General features: G+C 40.3%; 2 protein-coding genes across 2 annotated transcripts; one reads left to right on the forward strand and one right to left on the reverse strand.

Moving 5' to 3' along the window:
- Window positions 1–175: 175 nt before the first annotated feature.
- On the reverse strand, window positions 176–5,320 carry sgcb (sarcoglycan, beta (dystrophin-associated glycoprotein)). Its single transcript, XM_071486878.1, has 6 exons — window positions 5,243–5,320; window positions 4,249–4,458; window positions 3,935–4,120; window positions 3,632–3,823; window positions 2,629–2,760; window positions 176–1,925 (listed from the first exon to the last, which is right to left on the reverse strand). The coding sequence occupies exons 1-6, from the start codon at window positions 5,255–5,257 to the stop codon at window positions 1,725–1,727; spliced, it is 936 nt and encodes a 311-aa protein (XP_071342979.1). The 5' UTR covers window positions 5,258–5,320; the 3' UTR covers window positions 176–1,724.
- Window positions 5,321–6,513: 1,193 nt separating this feature from the next.
- On the forward strand, window positions 6,514–12,284 carry spata18 (spermatogenesis associated 18). Its single transcript, XM_071487036.1, has 12 exons — window positions 6,514–6,743; window positions 7,721–7,826; window positions 8,187–8,302; window positions 8,467–8,585; window positions 8,856–8,951; window positions 9,036–9,170; window positions 9,297–9,528; window positions 9,809–9,967; window positions 10,043–10,218; window positions 10,493–10,616; window positions 10,758–10,832; window positions 11,111–12,284. Exons 1-12 carry the CDS (start codon window positions 6,657–6,659, stop codon window positions 11,165–11,167), a joined length of 1,482 nt encoding a protein of 493 aa, XP_071343137.1. The 5' UTR covers window positions 6,514–6,656; the 3' UTR covers window positions 11,168–12,284.
- The last annotated feature ends 13,004 nt before the right edge of the window (window positions 12,285–25,288 follow it).

The following is a 25,288-nucleotide window of genomic DNA, read 5'->3' on the forward strand; positions in this document are numbered from 1 at the left end:
TGTTTTCCTCTTTATGCATGATAGATAACTGATCTTGAAAATTTATGAAGTGAACCATGCCCTGGCTGCACATTCTGCTGCACAATAAAACAGCATAACGAGGCATAGTATTCCTTTATGGTTCCAAATGACAATGTAAACACTCATGGAATTTACTGAAACCAATGATAACAAGTTTCACATCACAACATGTTTCTTTATTGAAACAAAAATAGCAATGAAATGTTGGACACATTTTAAAATAAGGCTGGTTGCCATTTTTTTTCCATTTAGTGGATCATAAACACTCCATTCTCTCACAACAGGCATCAGGTCTGTGATGCTTGGAGAAAAACTACATCATGACATTATTAACAAACAGACAAGACAATCCAGAGCGAAATAAACATCAAATCAATTATAGACTATATTGCACAAAATTCAAACCACTCAATATAGGCATCAAACCAAGTTACTGATGATTTAAACTCCTGATGAACATTTAAAGAGATCTGCATTAATCTGTAGTTTAACTTAGTGCAAACACTCTTGTTTTTTAATACTGTATTATTTCACTGTAAAAAAGCTTTTGCAACAAAATTAGAATATTTTATATATATCTATACGTATATAACGGTGTGTGTGTGTGTGTGTGTGTGTATTATATCATATATCATCCCTTGTAAATCCATTGGCACGTGCAAGATGGACTGTCCAAGATGAACAGAAAGAGACCTATTCTACTTTGCATTACTGGATGGCTTAAAATGTATGTGTTGTTTTACAGTTGATTCCAGTTATGTGCATTTCACCAGCAAACGTCACATAGGTCAATATAATCTTTTAGTGTCTTACACTTGTCAGCGAAAATAATAAAGAAAATATCAAACACAGCTGCCAGGAACAATGAATAGCAAATAAATTCATATATAAGCCTTCTACAACGTCTACAGACTCAGTTGGCAGTTGATTAGGCACACCAAGCTAAAACTAATGCAGTCCTGCAATAAATCCTCCTTCATGACCGTTATAATGTTCAGTTTCAGAGAGGTGTTGATTCAACTTCATTGTCGTTTTGGAGGCTGCAGTTTATGTTGCTGTTGAATTGTATTGTGTTACAAAAACAGATGTTTCTATTATTTTGTCCATCCCATTTATATCAGTGCAGGTACGCTAAATAACAGAAACACCTCTCTGTATAATGCAGTACAGTTCAACAGCATCTCAGACTACATCCTTCAAAATGATGATGCAGTTGAATTAAGAACGATTTCAATAAAAACTAAACATTAAAACCTTCATGAAGGAGGATTCATTGCAGGACTGCTGTATTACACTGTGTTAGTTCTATCTAAGTGTACCTGATAAACTGCCAACTGAGTGTATTTTAGTAATACTGGACGGTATGGCAAAAAGTTAAAACTGTAGCTTCTAATTGCTGCCAATGGGCGGTGTAAACCACAGTATAATGTTAAATATAGCAGTGTTATGCACTTACATGGCACAATGAAGTTTAAATAAAGTTGGCAAATCTGCAGAACAATAAAAATACTTCAGCATGTATGTTAATATCTTTGGCCAAGTGGTAAGGAATTGTAACACAATTCCTGCTTTGCAAACAAAATAAGGGATACAGAATTTGTCAGGTGAACTACAGAGGTATTATTATGTGTGAGTCATGATGAATTTCCTATAGAATGTCCTATGTATGCAAATGTGTAGTCAGCAGATTCCAGCCCAGTCTCCTAGTGAGCTTTTCTACATGGGTTATCTGATGTCTGGCAGCCCATGTTGGGATATTTCACCTGCACACGGAACAGAGTCCCATCTGCACACATACAGAGCTTGTACCTCTCCAGACCCTCATCGAAATACACATCTCCTGCGGAGTTAGGGATGCGTGTGGCATTGAACATGACTGATCCATTGAGAATGATGCTGTTTTCCTGCAAAGAGGAAAATAAATAATGCATGTGTCATCTGAGCTTCATCTTACATTTACTTATTTGGCAGACACTTTTATCCAAAGCGACTTACAAGTGAAGGACATCAGTAAAGGTTCAGTGCAGTGGGAAACCTTGATGTAAGTGTTAGGTACTACATCTATTTAATAAGTGTAAGGAAATCGTGTGAGGAAGTTCACCAAAAGTGCTAGTTAGACATGTTACAGGTTTAGGAAAGGCAGTGCTCTTTTCAGGAGATTCTTGAAGATAGACAGGGACGCCCCTGCTCTGATAGAACCTGCTGGATTGTTCCATCATCGGGGAACCACAGACCAGAACAAATGGGACTGAGATTGCCTTATGTGCAGGGATGGTGATGCCAGACAACATTCCCTGGAGGAACGCAGTGGCTGAGAAGGAGCATAAGGCTGAGTGATTGAGTTCAAGTAGATGGGTGCAGACCCAGAAGTCATTCTGAAGGCAGCATTAGAGACCTGAATTTGATTTGGGCTTCCATGGTGTGACATGTGCCCTTTTGGGCTGATTGAAGACCATCCTGGACCATCTGTTAGATTTTCACTATGCACAGAGGAAGGCCCACAAGAACAGCATTACAGTAGCACCTTCGTCAGTGTTGCACTGTATTTATGCAACTGTTTGTATATTGCTACACATCAAATCATATCAAATACATTTCCATACTTACAGCCCTCAGCTCGATGCCTCCACCCATTTTGAACTCGACAGTCCGGCCCATGATGTTGACCCCCTCATTACCACGAATAATAGCCTTGCTGTCACCTTTGATGTGCAGGTCAGATGCTGCACTGCTGGTGATCTAAAATCAGAGACAACCACACATATTTGCCAACACTGTAAACAGCATATACAAAGGCTTTTTCACATTTAGACTCCATTAAATTAAAATATATTTTTGGCATCAACCTGCCATCATTTTTTTTTCATAATTACACACTACATGCTTTTAGAATTATTTTCCTCCAGTTATTAAAGATTAAAACCTGAAATATTTCATCATATTCAGACCTCTGTTTTGAACCCTTGTGACAGCTTTGTTGTAGATCATTACAGCTTAGAGTCATCCTGAAACTGCATTCATCAGCACTGCTCACCTGCTTTGACTTTCAGATTTCAGATTTACAATCTACAAGCTTTTGGTGCTCCACTCAAAAACATTCACACACTTATTCTAAAGATACTCCAAGATTGTCAGGGCCATGTGTGCTCAGTTGTTGCCATATTGAAAACTGAATTTCTTTCTGGGGTCTTATCTCCCTCTATTTTACATGGATGGAGCACAGTAAGTTTAGATAGCAAAATTAATACAGCCCATATCTGGGTCACATGCTTGTTACCTTCTGGCCCAGTAAACGCCTGGTTCCACAGCCTAAATCTGGCCCATATACGTTATGATTGTGAGATGCTACTTCCACATTTGGACCAATTCTGTATAGTATATACTGTACTTCAGTATATGGGCCAGACTTGGGGCGAGGACCCAGGAATACGTTGGGCCAGAATTTTCATTTTTTTATTTAATGCTTTAATATTCATTTGCATATAAAATGAATTTCAATTCACCAGTTATTGTTTATAATAATACTCTATGCTACTATAGAAACACTAACATCATAAATGATTGACTTTTTTGTGAACAGTCATCAGACAGTTATTAACAACTTACACACCCTTTCTGTGGAGGCCTTTTTAACGCTGAGGACCTTGACTCCTTTCGGCAAATGGAACTCATGGTTCTCAAAGTCTGTGCTGAAGAATGTGGTCTGGGTGCGAGGGTCTGTGAAGGATATGCCAACGTCACTGACGACTGAGGTCTTGTCCTTTTCTACACTCAGTTTAGTATTGCCTTGCTGGAACACAACCTGGAACAACACAAATAAAATAAAGTGTATGAGTATGAATTCTGAAAACAGTGTGCCATTTTCTGTTCTTTAAGGGTTTAGTCTTCACTGGACATATACTCTGTTTCTCACCGGGTTATTGTTGCCAACAATGACCAGGTCCTGGTCCTTACGGCCTCCGACTGTGCTCTTGTGCAGTGGGTGAACGATGCCCATGTCCGCCTTCTGTTTGAAGCGCAGCAGGCCAGTCTCATGGAACTCCATACTGTCACAGCCGTTCGGACCGATACGGATCACTGTCCATATTACTAGTGTGATCTGAAGAACAGTAAAAAAAAGGAAATGAAAACACTTGATTCACAATTCATCCAACCATGCAGTCATCACTTAAGTCAGCCTGATGAGGAGGATCCATGGGCAAGTACATTTAGGATTGTTGTACTCACAATGAGGTTAATTAAGGCAAGGAGGAAGAGGAGGACAATGATGCAAATAGCCATGTTTCCCTTGCGTCCTCTCAGCCCTGTCTTATGCAGACGCTCTTCTTCTATGGGCACATAGCCAGCTTTAAAGTTACTGTTATGTTCCTTGTTGATATTACGTCTTTCTATAGCCTTCTCTCGCATGGACTTCTTCACCGGCCCATTGGAGCTTTCCTGGAAGGAAAAACAGTCTTATAACACTAAAATCTAGACTTTTTTTTGCAGTAAGGGGAACAATTAACAGTCAGTAATTCATTTTAAGTCATAGAATTAAACAACAAAAATAACAATTTCCTTACAAATACTTTTATAGCCTCATAACATCCTCTACAGATACAGACTTAACCTGTTAAAGTCAAATTTCCATGTCCATACTGAGATCACCTCAACATCAGAGTATTTACCCACAGGTGAACTGTTTTCATCCTCTTCTCGCTAAGACTAGTAAACCGTCTTCTCTGTGTATGACCGTCTCCACCTCCATCTGCATGTACTGTCCATGACCATGACAAACCTAAGGTCTGAGTTCCTACTTATCTTCAGAGTCTCTGGAATGTATCTCAGTTAAATGGCCCGAGCCTCCCTGTCTGTGGCCGTGACTAAAAATAAACTGCACTTATTTTAGCAGTAAAATGGAATTAAACTCAATAGTCTAATTACCATACAACGTCTATGCTCTTTATATTAGCAAAATGACTTCGTTGTCAGACAGCAAGCAGGTCTAAAGGTGCTAAAATATTTTTATTTTCACAACACTGCTCATAATAATGAAGCGGAGGCCAGCATTTATTACCATGATACTACCATAGGGCTGACAACGAAGCTCCAGACATTTATGTTTGTTGATATATTAATATATTCACATGTATTGAATATATATCATTTTCCTGTTAACGCATGCGTCAGCAAAACGCGGAGTAAAAAGCAAGAATAACAACAAATATTAAACATAACGGACCTGTTCAGACGCCATGTTGACCCTCCCTCTCTTGCTAGCAGAGCGACAGGGGACGTACCACCTCTCTCAGTGGAGGGTGAGGAAACCGGTTGTGTTGTGATTTATTGAATGGGCGGAAATTAACTATGAGTAAAAAAAGGTCATGCTAAAATGAACGAGAATAAACATAGACCATTTTAATTTGGACTGCGCGAGTTAAAAAAGAGACATTTGCATGATAATAATAGATGGTCCATTCCAAGTTCAACCAGCCAATGACAGAAGAATCCTAAAATAGAAAAACATCTCCATTCATATTTTCCATAGCTAAACTGCCAAACCGGCCATAACCATAGACTGTATATAAAAAGGCCATAACATTAGAATCCTTCCTAAGTAATGGTATCTTAGCAATAAAATAAAATAAAATAAAATAAAACTAAATAAGATATTTTTTTAAATACATTCACAAACAAAATAAATAAATAGCTAGGGCAAAGATGAGTCAGAGCAGTTGCATCCTCGTTTTATTTAAGAAGAATGTAGAGGCCCACCAATACATTGCCAAACACTGGTTCTTGTTTAACACCAGAAACTTCTCAATGATAAAGTAAGATTCATCCAAAATCTAGAGTATGGGGCCACTGCAGATTGCCGATTTGTACAGTGTATGGATTGAATTATGATTTTGGCCACGATGACATTATTATTATTATTATTATTATTATTATTATTATTATTATTATTATTATTATTATTATTATTATTATTATTATTATTATTAACATTATTATTATTAACATTATTAACATTATTATTATTATCCCTGCATATAATACATGCCTGGGCACATGGGCGTCGTAGATATGCAATACTATATAGTTGTTCTGCTTTTGTCTTCTGTCCATAGTGATTTGCACCTAATTCTTGGTTTTAGGCTATAATTACTCACTGTGATCAATTTAGGCTACTTGTTATGCTTCTTACATGTAATAATGACAACTCTCCTTGCACATGTAATTTAATTTAGTATGGCGATATTATAGTCGGATTTAATCCACCACAGTCACAGTAGCAGCATATCTGTGTTACTGACCCACGGGGTTTACTCTGACCGTGTTTGGTGTCGTTTGACAGTATGACATTACAGTCGCGTTTTCATCACTGGAGAGCAGAACCTGCAGAAGACTGACTGACTGAGAACCATGCTCGTAGTTTACCCGTCACTAGTTATTTATTGAAACGCCGTGTGGTTTGGTTGTCGGCTCGTCTCCTCGCTTGGTTACCACAACTGAGGCGGTGCTTGGCATCTGTGTCGTGGGTGGAGGGAGCTGCCAGGACAGGAATTTTAACTGCGCTCCCTTTACAGATTAAAGGCTGTTGTCCTTTTCCTGGGGCATCTTAAACCTCCGAGGATTAGTCGCTGGGGACGGACATGGCCGACACTTTAAGGAGACTGACCAACACATCTTCCTTCAGTGTCTTACAGGACAAGCTTGAGAGCTGGCATAAAGACTACCATGTAAGTTCATCAATAAGTAATGACCGACCAAAATCTGACCAAACCACTCATCAGCGCCCTCGGCCAACCTCGCTTTATGTTTCAGGATGGTTGTCTCATGAATTAGTGGCTAAAAGTCACATTTGTATGTACTTCACATCTTTGGTTTTGGTCAAAAGGTTGCAGGTAACATTACACTCTTCCTGTACAAATGATAAATTGCTTTGTTTACTCCTATCAACTGGTTATTGTTTTATTATGTGTCGTAAAATAGATCATTTTCCCCCATTATTATTTGAGTTACGGATGACGTAATTGAAACACGTTGTTTTAGAAATAAACATTACAGCAAAGGAATGCACTTGATTAGATTACAATGATTTCCCGGTGGTAGAGTTTGGTTGCTAGGGACGCCAGTCGCCATGGCTACGGTTGGGCTAGTCCAAAGATCTTTACCTCAGAGATAAGATGGTTCACGTCCTATTACTTCCGGTAGAAATTCACAAGGGCCGGAAGCGATTTGTCTAAACTTCAACTATATCATATTTATATTATAACCTGCACATTTACTCGCAGGTTATACTCTAAATGCAAACAGCAGTCCATTTTTGAAATTAAACATTTTGTTGTGTCGTAGTGTCCTGCAACAAAACCTGAGACACCTGTTGCTCTTATCAGAAAAGCCTCTCACTCTTTGTTATTTGAGTGGGAAGTTTGCCCTTTTATTTTTTACAACAATAATAAAAACACAATACCACTACAGCAACCGTATATATGTAGCTATAACAGCATATATATTAACAAATAAAGAAGTAAAGAGCACACCTAAAAGACACAGGCTGTAACATTTTACATTTTCAAATGCTTTCTGTTTTGAATGTAAAAAATGAGAGTGGATACAGTCATCTCCCTGTACCTGATGTCACACAGTAAAGGTTTATCTTGTTTAATGGCATATTAATTTATTTATTGATTTATTGTCTTATTTGTTTTTCCAGGTAATTTCCTGTGACCAGAATCTGAATAGATGTTGTGAGCTAATTGAATTAACTACCAAGATCCAGGGCCAGCTGTTTGCTATCCTCAACCTCACAGCTGCTGAAGGTAAGATCAACATTTGCAGTTTAGCACTTTAATTGTCGGTTGTGTTAATTAATTAATCAAATAATTAAATATCTTGTGTTAATCAACTGGTCAATTGACAATTATTCACTCATGAATAATTCAACACATACCCTGTTTTTCTTTAAATATCTGTCCTCATGGGGCGCATGGTAGAGCGCATACCATTAAGGCAGCGGCCCTGTGTTCGAATCCGACCCACGGCCCTTTGCTGCATGTCATCCCCTCTCTCTCTCCCTGACTTCCCTGTCACTCTCTCACTGACCTATCCAATAAAGGCATTAAAAGGCCAAAAAAATAACTTAAAAAAAAAAAAATTAAATATCTGTCCTCATGAATCAGGTGGACACTATGCTGGAGTGGAGACTCTCAAAACACGCCTGCTGCCATGGCTTGGAACCTGTTTCTCCATAGCAAAGCCCTCAGTCACCGATGACACCAGTCTACAGCTCATCCAGGTGACATTATATGTTATGAAGCTTAGTATCAGAGAATGTTTAATCAATTTATGCATTAGAATGATATTAATTTAGTGTAACGTGACATCTTAAAAGAAAAATTATGTGACAATGTTGAAACAATTCAAATTTGTGTTGTAGTTATTGTATGTATTTATTATCAGGACTCAGTGGAAAAGGGCAGGAGGATCAGGGAGCTCTCTGCCTCCCATGAGAACGACATGCATAAGATGGAGACTCAGCTGTGCTCCACTCGCTTGCAGTTGGACTCTGTCAGAGCAGAGTGAGTCTGAGAAGACAAAACTGAAATACTGACTAACAAACACATGAAACAGGGATGTTGTGGAAATGGACTACAGCCAACCAGAGTTTCCTGACTTAATTTGCACATCTCATGTGTGGATGTTATTTGTATGATTGTCATGGCTACAAGTCCGTCGACATGAGGATGAATATAACATTTCATATCTCTTTACACTGTCTCATTCCAGTCTGAATTACATGTGTGGAAATACATAAAACATACTGTTATATTTGATCTGTGTCTTAACAGACTGGTTGATGCTCACAAGGAACTGGATGAGACAAGGAGCAAATCAGCAACCACTCTGCTGGCCACTGAAGATGAAATATTACAACTGAAAGCAAAGTGGGTGATACAGTCAAATGCTGGAATAATATACATATTCATATATGCACTTCTCTGTTGATGTGAAGCATGTCTGTGTTTCAGTTTGCAATCTGCACATGAGCAGATGGAGATTTATAAAAGGAAGCTGGATGCTCTCGATGACTATGAGCATCAGATTCGGTTGCTGAGAGATGAAGTGTCCTACCTGAGCACAGAGAAGGCCGTGCTGCACGAGAGGTACAAATACCCAGTGCACATATGCGAATACTGTATATACACACACTGATACCACTGCACAGGACAATGTCTTAATGATGTGTTTTTTTTATGTGTTTCTCTTTCCTCTCTTTCTCTCTCTTTCAGGCTGGCGAGAAGTCGATCCCCAAGCCCCTTGCCCAGACTCAGCTGCTCCTCCAGCCCCATGAGGAGTGAGTCGCCCACCAGAGCCCAGCTCACTAACTCGTCCCGTCATGCACGCCTCGTATCTCGCTTCAGTGACCTGTATGCTGTGGAGCGTCTGGAGGCCCAAACCCTGCTTCGACGCTACATTGCTGATTTAGAGATGGTCCAGAAAATCATCTTCATTGCTGTTGTGGTATGATTATAGTTATTTTTTTATTAATATTTGATTGTAGTATTTGAGAGTATTTGATTGGCTGGTGTAAAGACTGATTTACTTTAAAGTGATTGTTGTGTCATATCTCGATACAGCCCATCCCAAATGTCATGCTAAACAATATAATCTTGTATTTAAAAAAAATATTAAGGCTTATTTTTTAATATTATGAAAAATATTGCATATGGCAGCAAATATAGCGATGTTCGATATTAGTGAGCCTACTGTTGTGCATTTTTTGTGTGTTTTCATTTCTTAGGAATCCTTTAAGACAGCAAAACTAGCATACCGTCAGTTCAAGCTGCGTGTAAAAAAGAGTCTGTCCCCATCCCACTATGGACCAGAAAGTCTAGAGGACACAGCTGTGGACTACATCGTCAGAAATTTGGACCTATATGATGTTCAAGACAGCGTCAATGTAAGACTAAATATTTCTGCAAGAGTTGTGAACAAATTAGGCAGCGTATCTGACGTGTGTATTTCCTCTCCCCAGGGTGTGATCAATGCCATGAATGTGAATCCTCGGATCTCCTTCCCTCCAGAAGTGGACTTTGTCCTCATCAGTACCTTGATCAGGGAGACCTGCAGGGTGGCCTTTGCCATGCAGACTCTGGACCCCCCACCTGACTTGGCCTTTGCCAGTGATGGAGAACTTTACAACGACAACAAGTCAGTCCGATGTAAAATACTGTGTGTAAATCCTACATCAGGGCTGCCCGGCAGAAATAACCCTAACCCTGATGACAGGTTTTTGAGGATAAACTGTGATGTTCATTTTTTTCAGGTTTGATGCACTTCAGTTGTAGAGTGAATTAACTGAATGGCATTGAATTGCAGTCTGTCACTTAGGTTGTTTGATGTCTCTACCAGTAGATGTCACCCTCAACATAAACACACACAGCGCTGACAAATACACACTCACATCTCCCTCTGTCACTGACAGGTATCGTCGAAGCTATGACTCAGAGTTCGCTGCTCCTCTGGTGATGTACCATGTGTGGCCAGCCTTGGTGGAAGGAAGGGCTGTGATAGTTAAGGGCGAGGCTGTGACCAGAAGAGGTGCTCTGGTACTGACTTTATATTGTTTCAGAAATGTCCTAATGAATTCAGGTGTTGCTGTAGAGAATAATGAAAAAAATAGAAGTACATGGAGAGACCCATGAGTTTACAAATGATGTGCCTGTTTTTTTTTCTGTTTTTTTTTGCAGTGGAGTAGAAGCCGGAGCCAGAGCAGGAGTACCAGCCCTGTGCGCTCTCGCTCTCTCAGCCCAACTCGTAGTCTTGTAAGTCTCTATAATATCTGACAACCACACTGAAACAAAGGCAGAGTTCAGGGTTTTGGTCATAAAAGCAAATGCATCACATGTTTTGATTGCTCAGATACTCAGTAAGTTTTATTTCAAGGTTCAAATGTATCATTTTTGCGCTTGACAACATGCATGCACACCAATGGCCCTAAGGGTATGTACATTAAAATCTCTGCTTTCCTTGATTTGGTTTGTTTAAGCTTTAATTTACTTTACAATTGTAAATATAATCAACATCGTTGTCCTTTTTGTAGGCGTTTAACAGCAAAAGGAGTTTATCTCCTCAGCGTCTCACAGCTAGCTGCCTGTGAACTCTGGAGGATCTACACCTGTAGCTACTTCATGTCCACAAAGTAAAGTCTGACCTATTTTCACTTCTGACTTCACCTGTGGGATTTTACCTATGTCTGCTTCAACCAAATAAAGCAATGAAATCCTATGGATCCTGTACTGTACCAACCAAAGGCTGTGCAGAGTTTACATGGTCAGAGGGCAATTTTATGGAAACTGATGGTAACAAGAGGTCAGTACATTGTAGATGAAGCAAAGCAGCCTGGCAGCTACCTGAGCAGGTGTCATAGCTTACTGTATTTAGTCTGTTACTAGGTCTTTGATAGAAACTAACAGTGTTTTTGTGATGATCAGAAAAGTACATTTTTCAGTTGACAACTGGACCTGCACAGTAGCACTTTCTTGGTCTGATAGTTACATATAGCAGCCATATTCAAGATGTAGCCCCTTCCTTACTGCTCAGCAGAGGTCAACATCCATGGAGCTGCAGGCCATGTGTAATTGTGGTGCTAATGAACAGTGCTAACTCCAACTCCTCCAGTACTTGAGTGACTGATATTGGTCATTGTGATTTTTGTGTTATTACTTTTTTTTGTCCTTATTTTCATTTTGGTGCTGTTGTTTTACATTTTGAGAACTGAGATGACCTCATAAAACTTCAGACCTTTTATTGCTTCCATAATAGTCTGTTTATAATATGTATATGATGACTAGAGATGTTTAAACTCTGAAAAAGCTTTCTTTTCCTTAATTTTCTTTTCTTTTTCTTTTCTTTTCTTTTCTTTTCTTTTCTTTTCTTTTCTTTTTTTTCGTTAGATCTGATTTTTTCATATAGTAGTTTGTCATTGTGTGCAAGAATACCATCAGTAGCTAGTTATTTTGCAGCAATTTCTGGAAGAATTTATAATCACATTCTTTTTGTTTTTCCTTGTTAGAAATCATGTGTTGTATATCACCAGCTAATTATCATATCTGATGCTACTGTACTCCATTTACCTTTTAATGGCTTGATTTTGCAAAATAGAATGAATTCGATTCCACTATGATTTCATTTGTGTTGTGTGATGCAGATATTCTTTGTCTGTGCCTTCTGTAGTTGCTTATTTGGATAAATGACAAACCTTTAATTCCCTGCAACTGCAAGTTGTTGTTTTTCAGCTTTTCTAATGTTGGTAATGCATTACAAGTGAACAAATGCAGGTACAAATTTGGAGCAAACCCTTTTTTAAATCATGAATGCTGCTCTCTTCTGTATTTTGGACTGTCAAAGGACTCCATTGTAGTTATTTTTACACAATAGGCTCAATAATTCCCCCAATTTACATTTCCTGGAATCACAGTTTTACTACTACTCTACTTTAACAATAGATGGCGCTGCTACTCCATCATAAAAGGGCCCAAGCGGTATAATCACTGCAGTGGTTGCAAGAGACACTTTGCAAGTTTCTGAACAGTGCAAACAGACAATCAGAAATAAATGGAAAATGAAAATAAAAACACAGTAGAGTGACCAGTTCTGAAGACCCCGGCCTTTCAGAGTAAACATGTTCTACACATATTTTACTAGCAACTGCTGCTTCAAGTTCTTTTTAAAAACAGACAGAGATAGTCACATTTTTACAGTGTTCTCAAGCTCAGTCCTGACCTGTGGACCTCTGCAAACCACACTGAAACTTGTACAGTCAAGTTTATGTTTCTTACTCTAAAAATTCTAGTCTTGTATGTATGCAAGGGAAGGTAAACTGGAATTTGGCACAATTGGCACATCCCACATGGTACAAGATATTATCAAAAATAAAACAGGGTTAAAATCGGAAACTGGTCTCAGACAAAACTAAAAGAACAAATAAATAAATATATAGAATCACTGCCTCACTAGTGTTTGTCTCCACCAACCAACCTGCAGGAAATATGGTCACAGTCTCTACTGCCTAAGTTACAGGGCTGAATAATGGACAGAGGTGTTTTTGCAGAACATTATAGTATCATAGTGAAGTTCACCTTTGACCTTTTGGATATAAAATGTCATCACTTCATTTTATCCTTATAGACATTTGAGTTCAATTGTGTCATAATTAGTGTATGAAATTGTGACTTATGGCCAAAAATGTGTTTTGTGAGGTCACAGTGACCTTGACCTTTGAACTTTGTCCACCAAAATCTAAACAGTTTATCTTTTCAATTCAATTCAATTTTTTTTGTATAGCGCCAAATCATAATATACATTATCTCAAGGCACTTTACAGGGTAAGGTCAAGACCTTACTTTGTTACAGAGAAAAACCCAACAGTTCCCACAAAGAGCAAGCGCTTGGCGACAGGGGGGAGGAAAAACTCCCTTTTAACAGGAAGAAATCTCCAACAGAACCGGGCTCAGGGTGGGCGGCCGTCTGCCTCGACCGGTTGGGTTTAGGAGAAGATAAAAAAGGAGGGGAGGGGAGAGGAGAGAGGAGAAAAGAGAGACCAGGAACAGCTGTGTAGGTAATGGTGTTATCAATAATGATGACAGATAACAGTGGTTAATCGTAATGATGAGTAGTGGGGGATCTGGATCCTGCTGCTCCAGAGGCAGAGAGACCTGCAGAATGAGGACAGAGAGAGGGAGAGAGAGGAGAAGCACAAACTACGGGAGAGAAAAAAATACAAAGTTAATGGCATAAAGTAATCGAGAGAGAGAGAGAGAGAGAGAGAGAGAGAGAGAGAGAGAGAGAGAGCCCAGTGAATCATGGGAATCCCCCAGCAGTCTAGCTCTATAGCAGCATAACTAAGGGATGGGTCAGGACATACCCGAGCCAGCCCTAACTATAAGCTTTACTAAACAGGACAGTTTTAAGCCTGATCTTAAAGGTAGAGAGGGGGTCTGCCTCCCGAACCCACACTGGGAGCTGGTTCCACAGGAGAGGAGCCTGACAGCTGAAGGCTCTGCCCCCCATTCTGCTCTTACAAACTCTGGGAACCACAAGTTGACCTGCATTTAGAGAGCGAAGTGTCCTATTGGGAAAATAGGGAACTATAAGCTCTCCAAGGTATGATGGTGCCTGACCGTTAATGGCTTTGTAGGTGAGGAGGAGGATTTTAAATTCTATCCTGGATTTTACAGGGAGCCAATGCAGAGAAGCTGACACAGGAGAAATGTGATCTCGTTTCCTAGTTCCTGTCAGTACTCATGCTGCTGCATTTTGGATCAATTGGAGGCTTTTCTACTGCATTTTTGGGACATCCTGACAATAAAGAGTTACAGTAGTCCAGTCTTGAGGTAACAAATGCATGAACTAGCTTTTCAGCATCCTTTAGACACAGATTTTAGCAATATTGCGCAGGTGGAAGAAGGCTGTCCTAGAGACTTGCTTTATATGTGAAGTAAAGGACAAGTCCTGGTCAAAAATGACACCAAGGTTTCTGACTGTAGCACTGGAGGCCAAGGTGATGTCATCCAGAGTCAGTATATTATCACATAGTGTATCTCTGAGGTGTTTTGGGCCAATTACAATAACTTCAGTTTTGTCTGAGTTTAAGAGTAAGAGATTACTGGTCATCCAGGTTTTTATGTCCTTAAGACACACCTGAAGCTACCTGGTTAGTCTCACCTGGCTTCATGGATAAGTACAGCTGGGTATCATCTGCGTAACAATGGAAATGTATCTGGTGCCTCCTAATAATGTTTCCTAGAGGAAGCATATATAGAGTGAAAAGTATTGGTCCTAGCACAGAACCTTGTGGAACTCCATGACTGACTGTAGTGTTGATAGAAGAGTCATTATTAACATGAACAAACTGGAGTCTATCTGACAGATATGACTTAAACCAGCTTAGTGTGGTTCCTTTTATGCTGACCATATGCTCTAGTCTCTGTAATAGAATCTTATGATCGATGGTGTCAAATGCAGCACTAAGATCTAGTCGGACAAGTATAGAGACAAGTCCATTGTCTGAAGCTATGAGGAGATCATCGGTAACCTTAACCAGAGCTGTTTCTGTGCTATGATGGACTCTAAAACCTGACTGGAAATCTTCAAACAAGCCATTTCTGTGCAGATAATCACATAATTGGTTTGCAACGACCTTCTCAAGGATTTTGGAAATAAAGGGGAGGTTGAGTCCAAGTGAATGTTTGTGCTAAATCTAAAGAAATTCCCTCAAGTGAGGTCACAGTGACCTTGACCTTTGACCTTTAACTACCAAAATCTAATGAGTTCATCCTTGTGTCCAAGTGAATGTTTGTGCCAGATCTAAAGAAATTCCCTTGAGGTGTTACTGAGATATCACATTTATGAGAATGAGATGGACATTAGGATGGACGGACAACTCAAAAATAAAAAGTTATAAAAAAGGTTATAACGTCATACACACTGAAAAGAAATGCTACAAGCCTAAAGTATATCCTGATAGAGGAAGTTTTAACAACATCAGAATAGCCCTCTTAGTCACTGTGCATCATTCATGTGTCTGAGTGACAGAGGATGTTTACATCTATGTGGAAGCCTTGAGGGAATCCCAGCAGCAACATCTCTGTCACAATGCCCTCATCAGCCTTCTCAGTCATCTAATTGGGTCTCCAGGCCTTGCTCAGTCCTGCACCAGCCTGCCTGCACCACTCAAACCAATTGCACTGTCAGCTCGTCAAACCATATCTAATATCTGAAATCAGGCGTTTGTTCTGCTGAGCTGCAGCAGGCCTTACAGGTTTCACTCAGTGATCGCTTCTGCAGATGAGATGCAGGGGTGTTCGGTCCTTATTTACTGCAGTCCAAGTTCATATTCGTTCTTTTATAAATTCCAAAATCAATTCGTTTTGTTTTAAATTGGATGGAAATCACATTCATCCACTGGTGGTTTGACTCAGCTGAACAGTGTTTGTGTGCTGATACTGATTACAGATTACATGGTGTGTGTACAGCTGCAGTGATTAGCATACCACATCAGAGAGCGCTGCTTGCACTGTGATGTTGTTTCTTGAACAAAATATTCTCAAAATGCTAGAGATGGTGCAGCATGCATTATATCATCTCTTCACCCATGTGTTGTGGTTTCAGTGTCATTCCAGCGTGAACATGAATCCTACACTCACTTATAAGCTTTTTCTCTAGAGACAGCTTTTAAAATTCACATGTATCCTCACAAAAACACAAAAATCTCCTTTGTTAACCCATGCATCAGTGATACTGAGAGACTTGTGTGGAGAAAGAGGGGCGGATTATGCAGAAACTCATGTCATGGAAACTTCTGCCATGCCTCCTCATCACATTCCCACACAATGAGCGTCTTGTCTGATCTGCAGCAGCCCAGAGAGGTCCTGGCTCATGGGATACAGGCCAGGTCCTGCTACCATGATATAACCGGGGGGAGCCTGTACACTCAGCTCAGTTGACCTTCTATGGGCCTGGTGTGTGTCTGTGGAAGGGTGGGGTGGGTTGTTGTTTACTCAGGTGTGCTGTGGTCAAGTGTGGTCACAGACAGAGAGACCGGAGACTGTGGACGGATGGAGATGAGAGAGGAACAGTTTTACTCTGTCTGCACTGTTAGACACCAAAGCTTTGAAGCAGCATCAGCGCTGGGACTTCCTCTACATCCAGATCTTCTGGTAGCAAAACCGACAGTCGTAGTTGGAGCTCACCCTATACAGACTCAGAGCTGCAAATCCAGCTAAAGTTTCCAGTTTGGTGGCAGAGGCCTGACTCATCAGTGCTGGACTGTGTGATGCTTCCTCTGGCTCTTCTTAATGTGCTCAATACTGGCAAGAGCTGAGTTTCTGGAGCCTGAGCATGATGAGCACCCGCCCCTCATCCCACAGCCAGACCAGTGGGGGAACATTAATGGGGCTGCACATCACAGCGCATGTTGACATGGTTATGGGTGACCACACCGCAGTGTGTAAATCAAAGGCAGCATTAAAATAGACAGGGGAGAAAAGGAATGAAGGAAATCAAGGCAAAGGACGCAAAAACACAAATGAGGTACGTGGGAATGTGAAACAGCTCGCTCTTTGCAAACTTCTACTTAACAGGAATACTTGTCACCATTTGCTCTTTTCTCTGGTAGAGTCAATGAGCAACTGCAGGTTGACAGGGCCTGTGTATCTCAGTGCTGTCTGTGGCCCAGAGAGGCCATTAAACACATCTGGAATTTATGACAGGAGGGACAAAGCAGAGGTAGAGCACTCATGACTGTGGCGTCATTCATCAACTCAGTGCTGTGTGTGAATGACTGTAAGTGCACCACATGGATGAACCTAACCACACCCATTTTATTCTCATTTTTAGCCACGCTGGAACACCCAAGGGTGATCTCCTTGGCACTCAGGAGGGGTGTGAGGTCATAGCGAGGGGCTGGCCACAGGCATCAGTGTGGCAGATGCTGAGCAGCAAACAGGCGTGACTACTGATCTTTTTCTCAGCTCCAGTGAGATCAGACATCAAGTGACCAAATCCTCTGCCAGAGATACCATGGTTAAACGCTTCCTTCCTCTCTCTATGACAACTTTCATATCAAATAAAGAAACATGATTTAGAAGTTGGACTCTCTTTTTCCCAATGCAGACATTTGTCCAGACTGTTTCCTCTTCCTGCTCTGCACATCTGGACTATCACAAGCTACGGCCGATTAAGAGTATCTGGATAAGAGGCGATTTTATGTGCCTTCCTCAAGATGGGGAGTTTCTCACAAACTGTGACGTATGTGTTGATGAACTTGTGATTTCAGTGCAGAGAAACACACTGACCTGCTCACAAAGTAATATTCTTTCCATGAAATCATCTTAGGTGTTTTCTAATGAGCTGTCCAGATCCGGCCTGGTAACCATGTGCCCTGCCTTTCATGACCATGTCAGAGCAGCAACATAAAAGCAGGGCTCAGGGTGAGGTGGTTTGGTTCATGATTTTCCACAGATTCGTTTTAAACACGTCATTAAAATCTCAGAGGCTTTCACTTGGCTTGAGGATGGAGGAGATGGACTACATGCCAATGGTCTGGCGAAGAGAAATGTATTTACATTTTCAGATGAAAAATCTGACAGCAGCTAAGTGAAGATGTCAGTCTGTGCTGTGCTCTGTCAGGAGGAGCTGAATTCAACCTGCTTCTTGTCTTCAGAAAAGGAGCCCTGCCTGATGCTAGAAATACTCCCTACAAAAACACATCTGGATGATGTGATTAATGGGAATAACAAGCATCCATTTACACTACAGAGTAGCACTGGCAGGGTAGAGAGCCCTGCATGCAGGTGTGAGCATCGAGGATTACTGCTCCGCTGGGGCTTGTTACACTTAGATTTCATTCTCTGACGGAAACAGGCGATCAAACCTGGCGCCAATCTTGTGTCCGAGAGCACCCCCACCCAGAGCAGGGAGGGTGGAAAGGAACATTAGAGGGAGAGAGAGAAAAAAAAAAGACAGCGAATAACAGCAACCTCACAGAGAACAAGCACAACTATTAAATATATGGAAACTTTCTTGTGGCTGTGGTTTGACCTCCAGGGGAGCAGAGTCTTTACAGCCTCTCTTACTCTGGCTGAGCATGGCAGCCTGTCTTTGAATGAGTCTGTCTCTGTCTTTTGTCTGTTTCTGTCTCTCACACAGAAGTGAGGAGGTGAAACCGTTATTTAGGGAAAAACAGACAGAAGTGAAAACAGAAGAATTAAAGAGTCTAACAGAACAAGCAGAGGACAACAATAAAATCCCAGTAAGGCACAAATTTAGTTTCATAATTTCATTAGCCTTCATTATAGATGATTTAATATGAGAAGGTGATTGGTTTGGATTTGGCTTTTTGAGGCCAAGACTTGCAGAAATGCATCATTCAGTGATGCAGTTCTCTGTGTTCAGCTGTATTGTAATTTCACCACTAGATGGCAGCTCAACACCACAGTCTACTTCAGTCTCCAACCTTTCCCAACTCATGGCTCACTTGAAAATGTCAAAAATGGCTAAATAATACATTCTCAGAGCATTTTTTATTTTAATACCCACAGATTGAACTGAAAGCAGGGGAGGCTCTGTTTCTCTGTTGACAGAGAGATCAGTTGTCGATTCACCATCTGTCTCTTGACTCTTTTTTTTAAATTTTCCTGTTGCTGACCAGATATACATTTTGATAATTAGCAAACCGATTTATGATGAGGTCTGGTGTCAACAACATACAAGATCCTATCATTGGCTTGTCACAGTGGTACGGTGGCCCTGAAAGCTCAACACATCTTCATCAATTTGACCACGTGTGCTGCAAATATTCACAACCCAACAGATGTGTTTCCAAGGGACACAAAAAAGTGAGGAACCCAGCTGGGACACAGTTGCATGGATATATTACAATACATGTGTTATAACTGAACAACGAGTGTTGTGAGTATTTGCACCTCATGTGTTGTCAAATTGATGAGGAAGTTTTTTGAATTTGCTTGTGCTTTGTCTGTCTGCATGTGTTTTCATAAGTTGCAGTGCATTGGGCCCTCAGGGCCACCGTAGATAGGCCTTAATATGAGAAAAAAAAAACATTTTTAATAACTTTAAAAATCCACATTGTTTATATTTTTTTCCTTTTTTTAAATAATTTAATCAAAATTGTACTGTACTGTTGTATGTCAGCCCACAGGTTGGGAACCAGTGCTTTAGTTTCTTCCAGAGCCAAATGCTCAGTGGTGGAGGAAGTACTCAGATCTTATAGTGAGGTGAAAGAACTTGCAGAAAGTATTATTATATAAAGTACATATCGTTAGATTGATCTTCTGGATGGATTAACATGTCAACATTTTAAAGTTGTACATGGCTGATCTGGAGCTAATTTAAATAATAAATAATTCATATAAGGTAAAATCCTCTTTTTTCCGTCAGATAAATGTGTAGGTGGTGTAAATAGTTCAGTATTTACCTCTGACATGTGATGGAGAATAAGTATGAAGTAGAATAAAACGGACACAAGTAGAATTTCTTTAAAACTTCAGCACAGCACCTGGATAAATGAACAGTAGCTTCTCATTTATGGTGAATCTCTCAGTTAACATGAGGCTGATAATCGTACCAGTGGGACAAGCATTTTCCAGCTGACCCCTGTGATACACGCAAGCCTATCTGCCTGGGGCCCCTGAGCCAACACAGGCCTGTGCAGGGACGCTCAGTACTTTGTTTCTACCAGATGCCCCTCTGTGTTTCCCAACAGTCAACCCCCAATACGAGGCAGGAAGACAAATATCTAGGTAAAGGTAAAAAACAGGTGGTAGGGACAGAGGATGACTGGTAGGTGGGCTGTAGTAGCACCTCATGACCCTGACAAAGGTCAAGGTCACGATTGTGGTCATCAGCAGACTCAGGGCCAGAGCTGGTCTGGTGGTGTGGAAAAAGTAACAGGAAATATTAAAAGGTCAGAAATGCCTGAAGTATGTAATGAAAACAATGAAGATGAATGTGATGAATGTGCCTTTTGTTATGTGAATTACACATAACAAAAGGCCATATAGGGTCAGTGAATTCATGTGTTGTTGTTTTGTCTCTGAATCTCAATTGTAATTGCTTAAGACGTCAGAGAACATTTCAGCATGATTGGGAAAAACACTCAGAAAACATTGTCCTCTCTGTGTGTAGCTCTCTGCTGACCTTAGTGTTCAGGCACTGTAAATGTGGAGTGCAACTATTTGTGTCTAAACACATGTGTATTTGAAAGTTGTGCATAATATAAACATGTTGTGTATATGTACGACCTCTCATAGATTTTCTTAACGGACCTCGAATGGATGATGGATAAATCCTCACAGTTTCATGATAAAAAATCAATTATGATGATCTATAACTGAAAAAGTTTGACCTTCCCTGTCTGATTGACTTGATCTTTTATTGTGGGGTCAGGACATGGAACTCACACGTGTGTCAGTAAGAACACATGCTGCCAATCAGAAAAACGGTTATGCAACAATAAAAGAAGCACCAGGACAATAACATAGCTCAGTCTGAAGAGAAGAAAATCCTCTGCAAAATACAGATTCTTGGTGTGACATATCGCCACTTTCTTTTTCACTAAAAGCCTTTTCATGAACAGTACATTTCCTGTCTGACTTCACTTCACTCCAGCACCTCCTTCACTGATGACGCTCTCCACCAAGTGCTTACATGTGAAACAGATGACTCTTAGATATTGATAGATAGATAGACAGACAGACAGACAGACAGAAAGATAGATAGATAGGTAGACAGACAGACAGACAGACAGACAGACAGACAGACAGACAGACAGACAGAAAGATAGATAGATAGATAGATAGATAGATAGATAGATAGATAGATAGATAGATAGACAGACAGACAGACAGACAGACAGACAGACAGACAGACAGACAGACAGAAAGATAGATAGATAGATGTGGAGGGGATGACTGTTGTTGTCCAGGATTCTCCATCTCTCCACCACCGCAGTCCCCAGTGAGTCCTGGCTGGTTGTCCATATGCACGCCTTGGTATTTGTAGGCCTGCACCACTTTAATGTCCACTCCATAGGCCATATCACACGGCAGCCATTTTCCTCCAATGTAATGCTGAGGCTGGGAAGCATTTAACGTCTGAATAAATTCTGTGCAAGGATGTTGCGATGGTTGAAAACTTGTTTACCATCACTTTCCTTTGACCACATTGATAAATAGGCAGATGAATTTGCCAGGACCAGAAAAAGATTCAAAAAAAAGAATCTACTGGTTCGTACAAACATGAAACATTAACTAACATCATGTAGTTTCTTGAAGATCCGAGGTGATTTTGGTCTGTTGTTGTGGTGCATTTAACCTGAGCCATAATGTCATGAAATGTCTTTTGAATGAAACTCAGAGATGACAGTACATGCTGGTTGTCTACTTACATGGAAGTCCAGCAAGACTAACTGGAAGTTACTGAGCCCTCCTCCCTGACTCTGAGGAATTTACATCAAACATCTATTTTTAGAGCTCCGCTCCAATAATAGTACAGCAAGAAACACAGAGTTTATTTAGGTTTTTTTTCAATAACACTGTCACCAAAATAGCCATGACTCAGTAGCAAGGACTCAAGTGTGTTTATAAAAATTATATGTGCACTTCTATTCTTGAAGCACAAATAAGGGTGGATACTGTGATCTCTGCTCACTGATCTGAAAATACTGTTTCTTGTTTACAGCCTGTTTCTCTAGTTTGAGACAAATATCATCAGTGCAAAATACATCTTCAAAACCAGCAAGACCAAAGAAAAGAGTCAAGGTCTTAAGAGTTTGCATAAATCAAAAATCAAACTAAAGCAATGATGAAACCACCAATCTGTGAAAGTGACCCAATGAAAGTGGGTTGTCATGTGAAAGAATCAGCAGATCTACAGTAGCTATTTTCATGTGAAGAAGAAGGCTAAACATGTCTCATAGAAAAGAAAGAGAAGAAGAATTTATGGATTAAATAAAACACTGTAGCTCCTGGCCTATGAAAAATAAAAGAACAGATTTATCAGAGTAATACTTTGTGTGCAAACATCCTCATTCACTTTGTGTCCTTTGGGGAAGCACAGTAATGGAGAGGTTGCACTGATTCAAAAGTCTGCTTGTCACTTTGTTCTCCAGAAACAACCTTGCACAAAAATTGAGCTGACACTTACACGCTTTGTTCAGTGTCTCATCACTGTCCACAGAGAGTTTCCTGCTTCTCATCACTGCAAATTATCAAATCTCTAGTTTCTGGGAAGAAGATGAAGGTCCTTTAAAATGTGCTGATAACCAGGACTCTTGTCATTTTTTTTGTTTGTTACAAACTGTGTGTTTTGTGCCTCTGTGTGTGTCTGTCCTCTCTGTGGGAGATGAAGTGTTTCTGAGAAATGCCTGGGACCTTTTCATAGAAGCAGAATGAGGTGTGTTGATCATGTCTGACACCACCTGTAGCTTCATTTCTAAATTTTTACAACAAATTACTGGAAAGGACAGACACCCTCATTCAACTGTCGCCTCAGACTGAACTAAACACTTGACTAACAACTTGACCACAGGTGAAACACACTGTGATTAACACACACACACATCCACTGTAGCTGTATGTGTCTCCATTATTAATGGTACATTATGATTGCCACAAATCAAAGAACAGAAAGAGAAAAACTATTTCCTGAGGATGTTTCTTGTACTGTAGTCGACTCCCCAGCTCAGAGCTGGCTCTGGGAGGCAAAGTACACAGTAACTCCAATGTCAGTTACAGCTTATATTAGCAGTATATTCACATCTGGAGATGTTAGACTCTGACTTTAATCTTTAGATTTCATTTAGGGTCATTTTTGCTTATTGTCTTTGCATTTTTTTTGTTATTGTTTAGCAGCTTTTAAATTTCCCTCATCCCAAATGCATGGCATTGTTTTTTTTGTTTTGTTTTTGTTTTTTGTTTTTTTTCTGCACAGACTCAAACGTGTTTGAGGTCTGTAGATGCACAGCTCTGACCCTCTGATGAGCTGACTTCGATGGTGGCTGTGTGTGGACTGAGCATGAGAGGCACAAACGTCTCATTTGTGTTTTCACTGATCGTTTTTACCTCATTTCCCTCTGCTGCTTCCCCACACCACTCTTCTCCTTTTCAGGGACAGTCAGAACCTTTTTTCCTCCAGTTCTCCAAATCCTCAAGCAAGACCCTCTTCTTCTGCTCCCACATTTTTGATAGGAGGTCATTATTGAGGCTGGATAGGCTCAGACTCGACAGGCTCCACACTCTTAGCATGCTGGAATTGAGCCTCTTCAGAAGTGTCCATTTAGGACATCAGCCGTCCTCATCCACCATCACTGCATCCACAACATTAGTCATCATTGCTTCTGGTTCACTGGTGGTCAATGGACCAAGCACAGAGATGGTGGAGTTCTCTGATTCCACTTCATTAACACTTGACTTTGCCAACGCTTGAGTCCTGATTTCTCAGGTTCTGCATCTCCTGCATGCAGACAGCCCTCTGCTCCTCACAGGCTCTGAGCGGAGAGCTACGCTCCTGTCCCTCTCATTACACAGGCCTTTATTCTCATTGAGGAGGTTTATGTTATGCTCTGAGCTCCTTGATACGTTTTTGAAGGGCTTCAGTGGCTGCTAACTTGTTGCTACTGTGAACACCAACACTGCCACTAGGTAGGGAAATATTTTTCGTAGCTGTTCCATGGTTTATGCATGTGACAGATCACAGGTGTATTAGTGACGTAGCATTTTGTCAGTATGGAGTTTATGTTTATACATCTATACAAAGCAGTTTTTTCTGTTGCACTGTCACTTTGCTGGTGTAATACTGCAAATTCCCCCACTGTGGGATTTATAAAGGCTATCCTAATCTTAATCTTAATCTCCACCTTTTCTGATGCTTCACTCTGCTGTTCATTATATAAAAAGTGGAAGCTGTTTGATGGACACAACATCTATGGACACTCACTGTGGTGTCCTGGTGTTTCTATTATTTTGTACCATTTATAGCAACGATAGGCTAAATGAAACCTCTCTATACAGAACAATACAGCTCAACAGCCCCGCACACTACATCCTCAAAAATGTTCATGAAGTTGAATCACCAACTCTCAACAGCTGTAATAAAAACATTATGAGGAAACCAGTTCAGTGCAGACTTGTGCATCAGCGACCTGAAGTGTTACAGTCCTGACAGTACCTGGCTTGTTTAACTAAAGCTGTCAAATAAATGTAGTGCAGTACAAACGACAATATTTATATATATGCATTCTTAATATATTAAGTGAATGCACTTAATTACTTTCCACCACTGCTGATATATTTTCAGTCAGGAAAGACTTTACTCTGAGCCCCCCCCCCCTTTAATTTATTAATTGTGTATTTTATTAATTGTTTATCTGTTGTGGTTTTGTTGCAATATGGTGCGTTTCACTAAATGAATTACTGCTTAATCAGGACACCACAAACTCATGAGTAAGAGCCCATAGATCACTTTCACCAGGGCCCCAGAAGCAGATTAATCTGGTCCAGGTGGGAGAAAACAAATTGTTGCAACTTGTCTTAAATAAATAAACACATAAAAAAATAAACACTTGTGATTTAATGTTAATGTTGGGCAGGCAGAGGATAAGGTAGAGACATGTGAGACTGCATGAAACTGGATATATGCTGCTAAAACATGAAAACATACAGGATAATGGTGAATGTAGCTGAAATACAAAGCTGAAATG

This window comes from Trachinotus anak, unplaced genomic scaffold (genome assembly GCF_046630095.1).
Source record: "Trachinotus anak isolate AG129_WGS33_773 ecotype Australia unplaced genomic scaffold, CSIRO_AGI_Tana_v1 ptg000010l, whole genome shotgun sequence".
Lineage (NCBI taxonomy): Eukaryota > Metazoa > Chordata > Actinopteri > Carangiformes > Carangidae > Trachinotus > Trachinotus anak.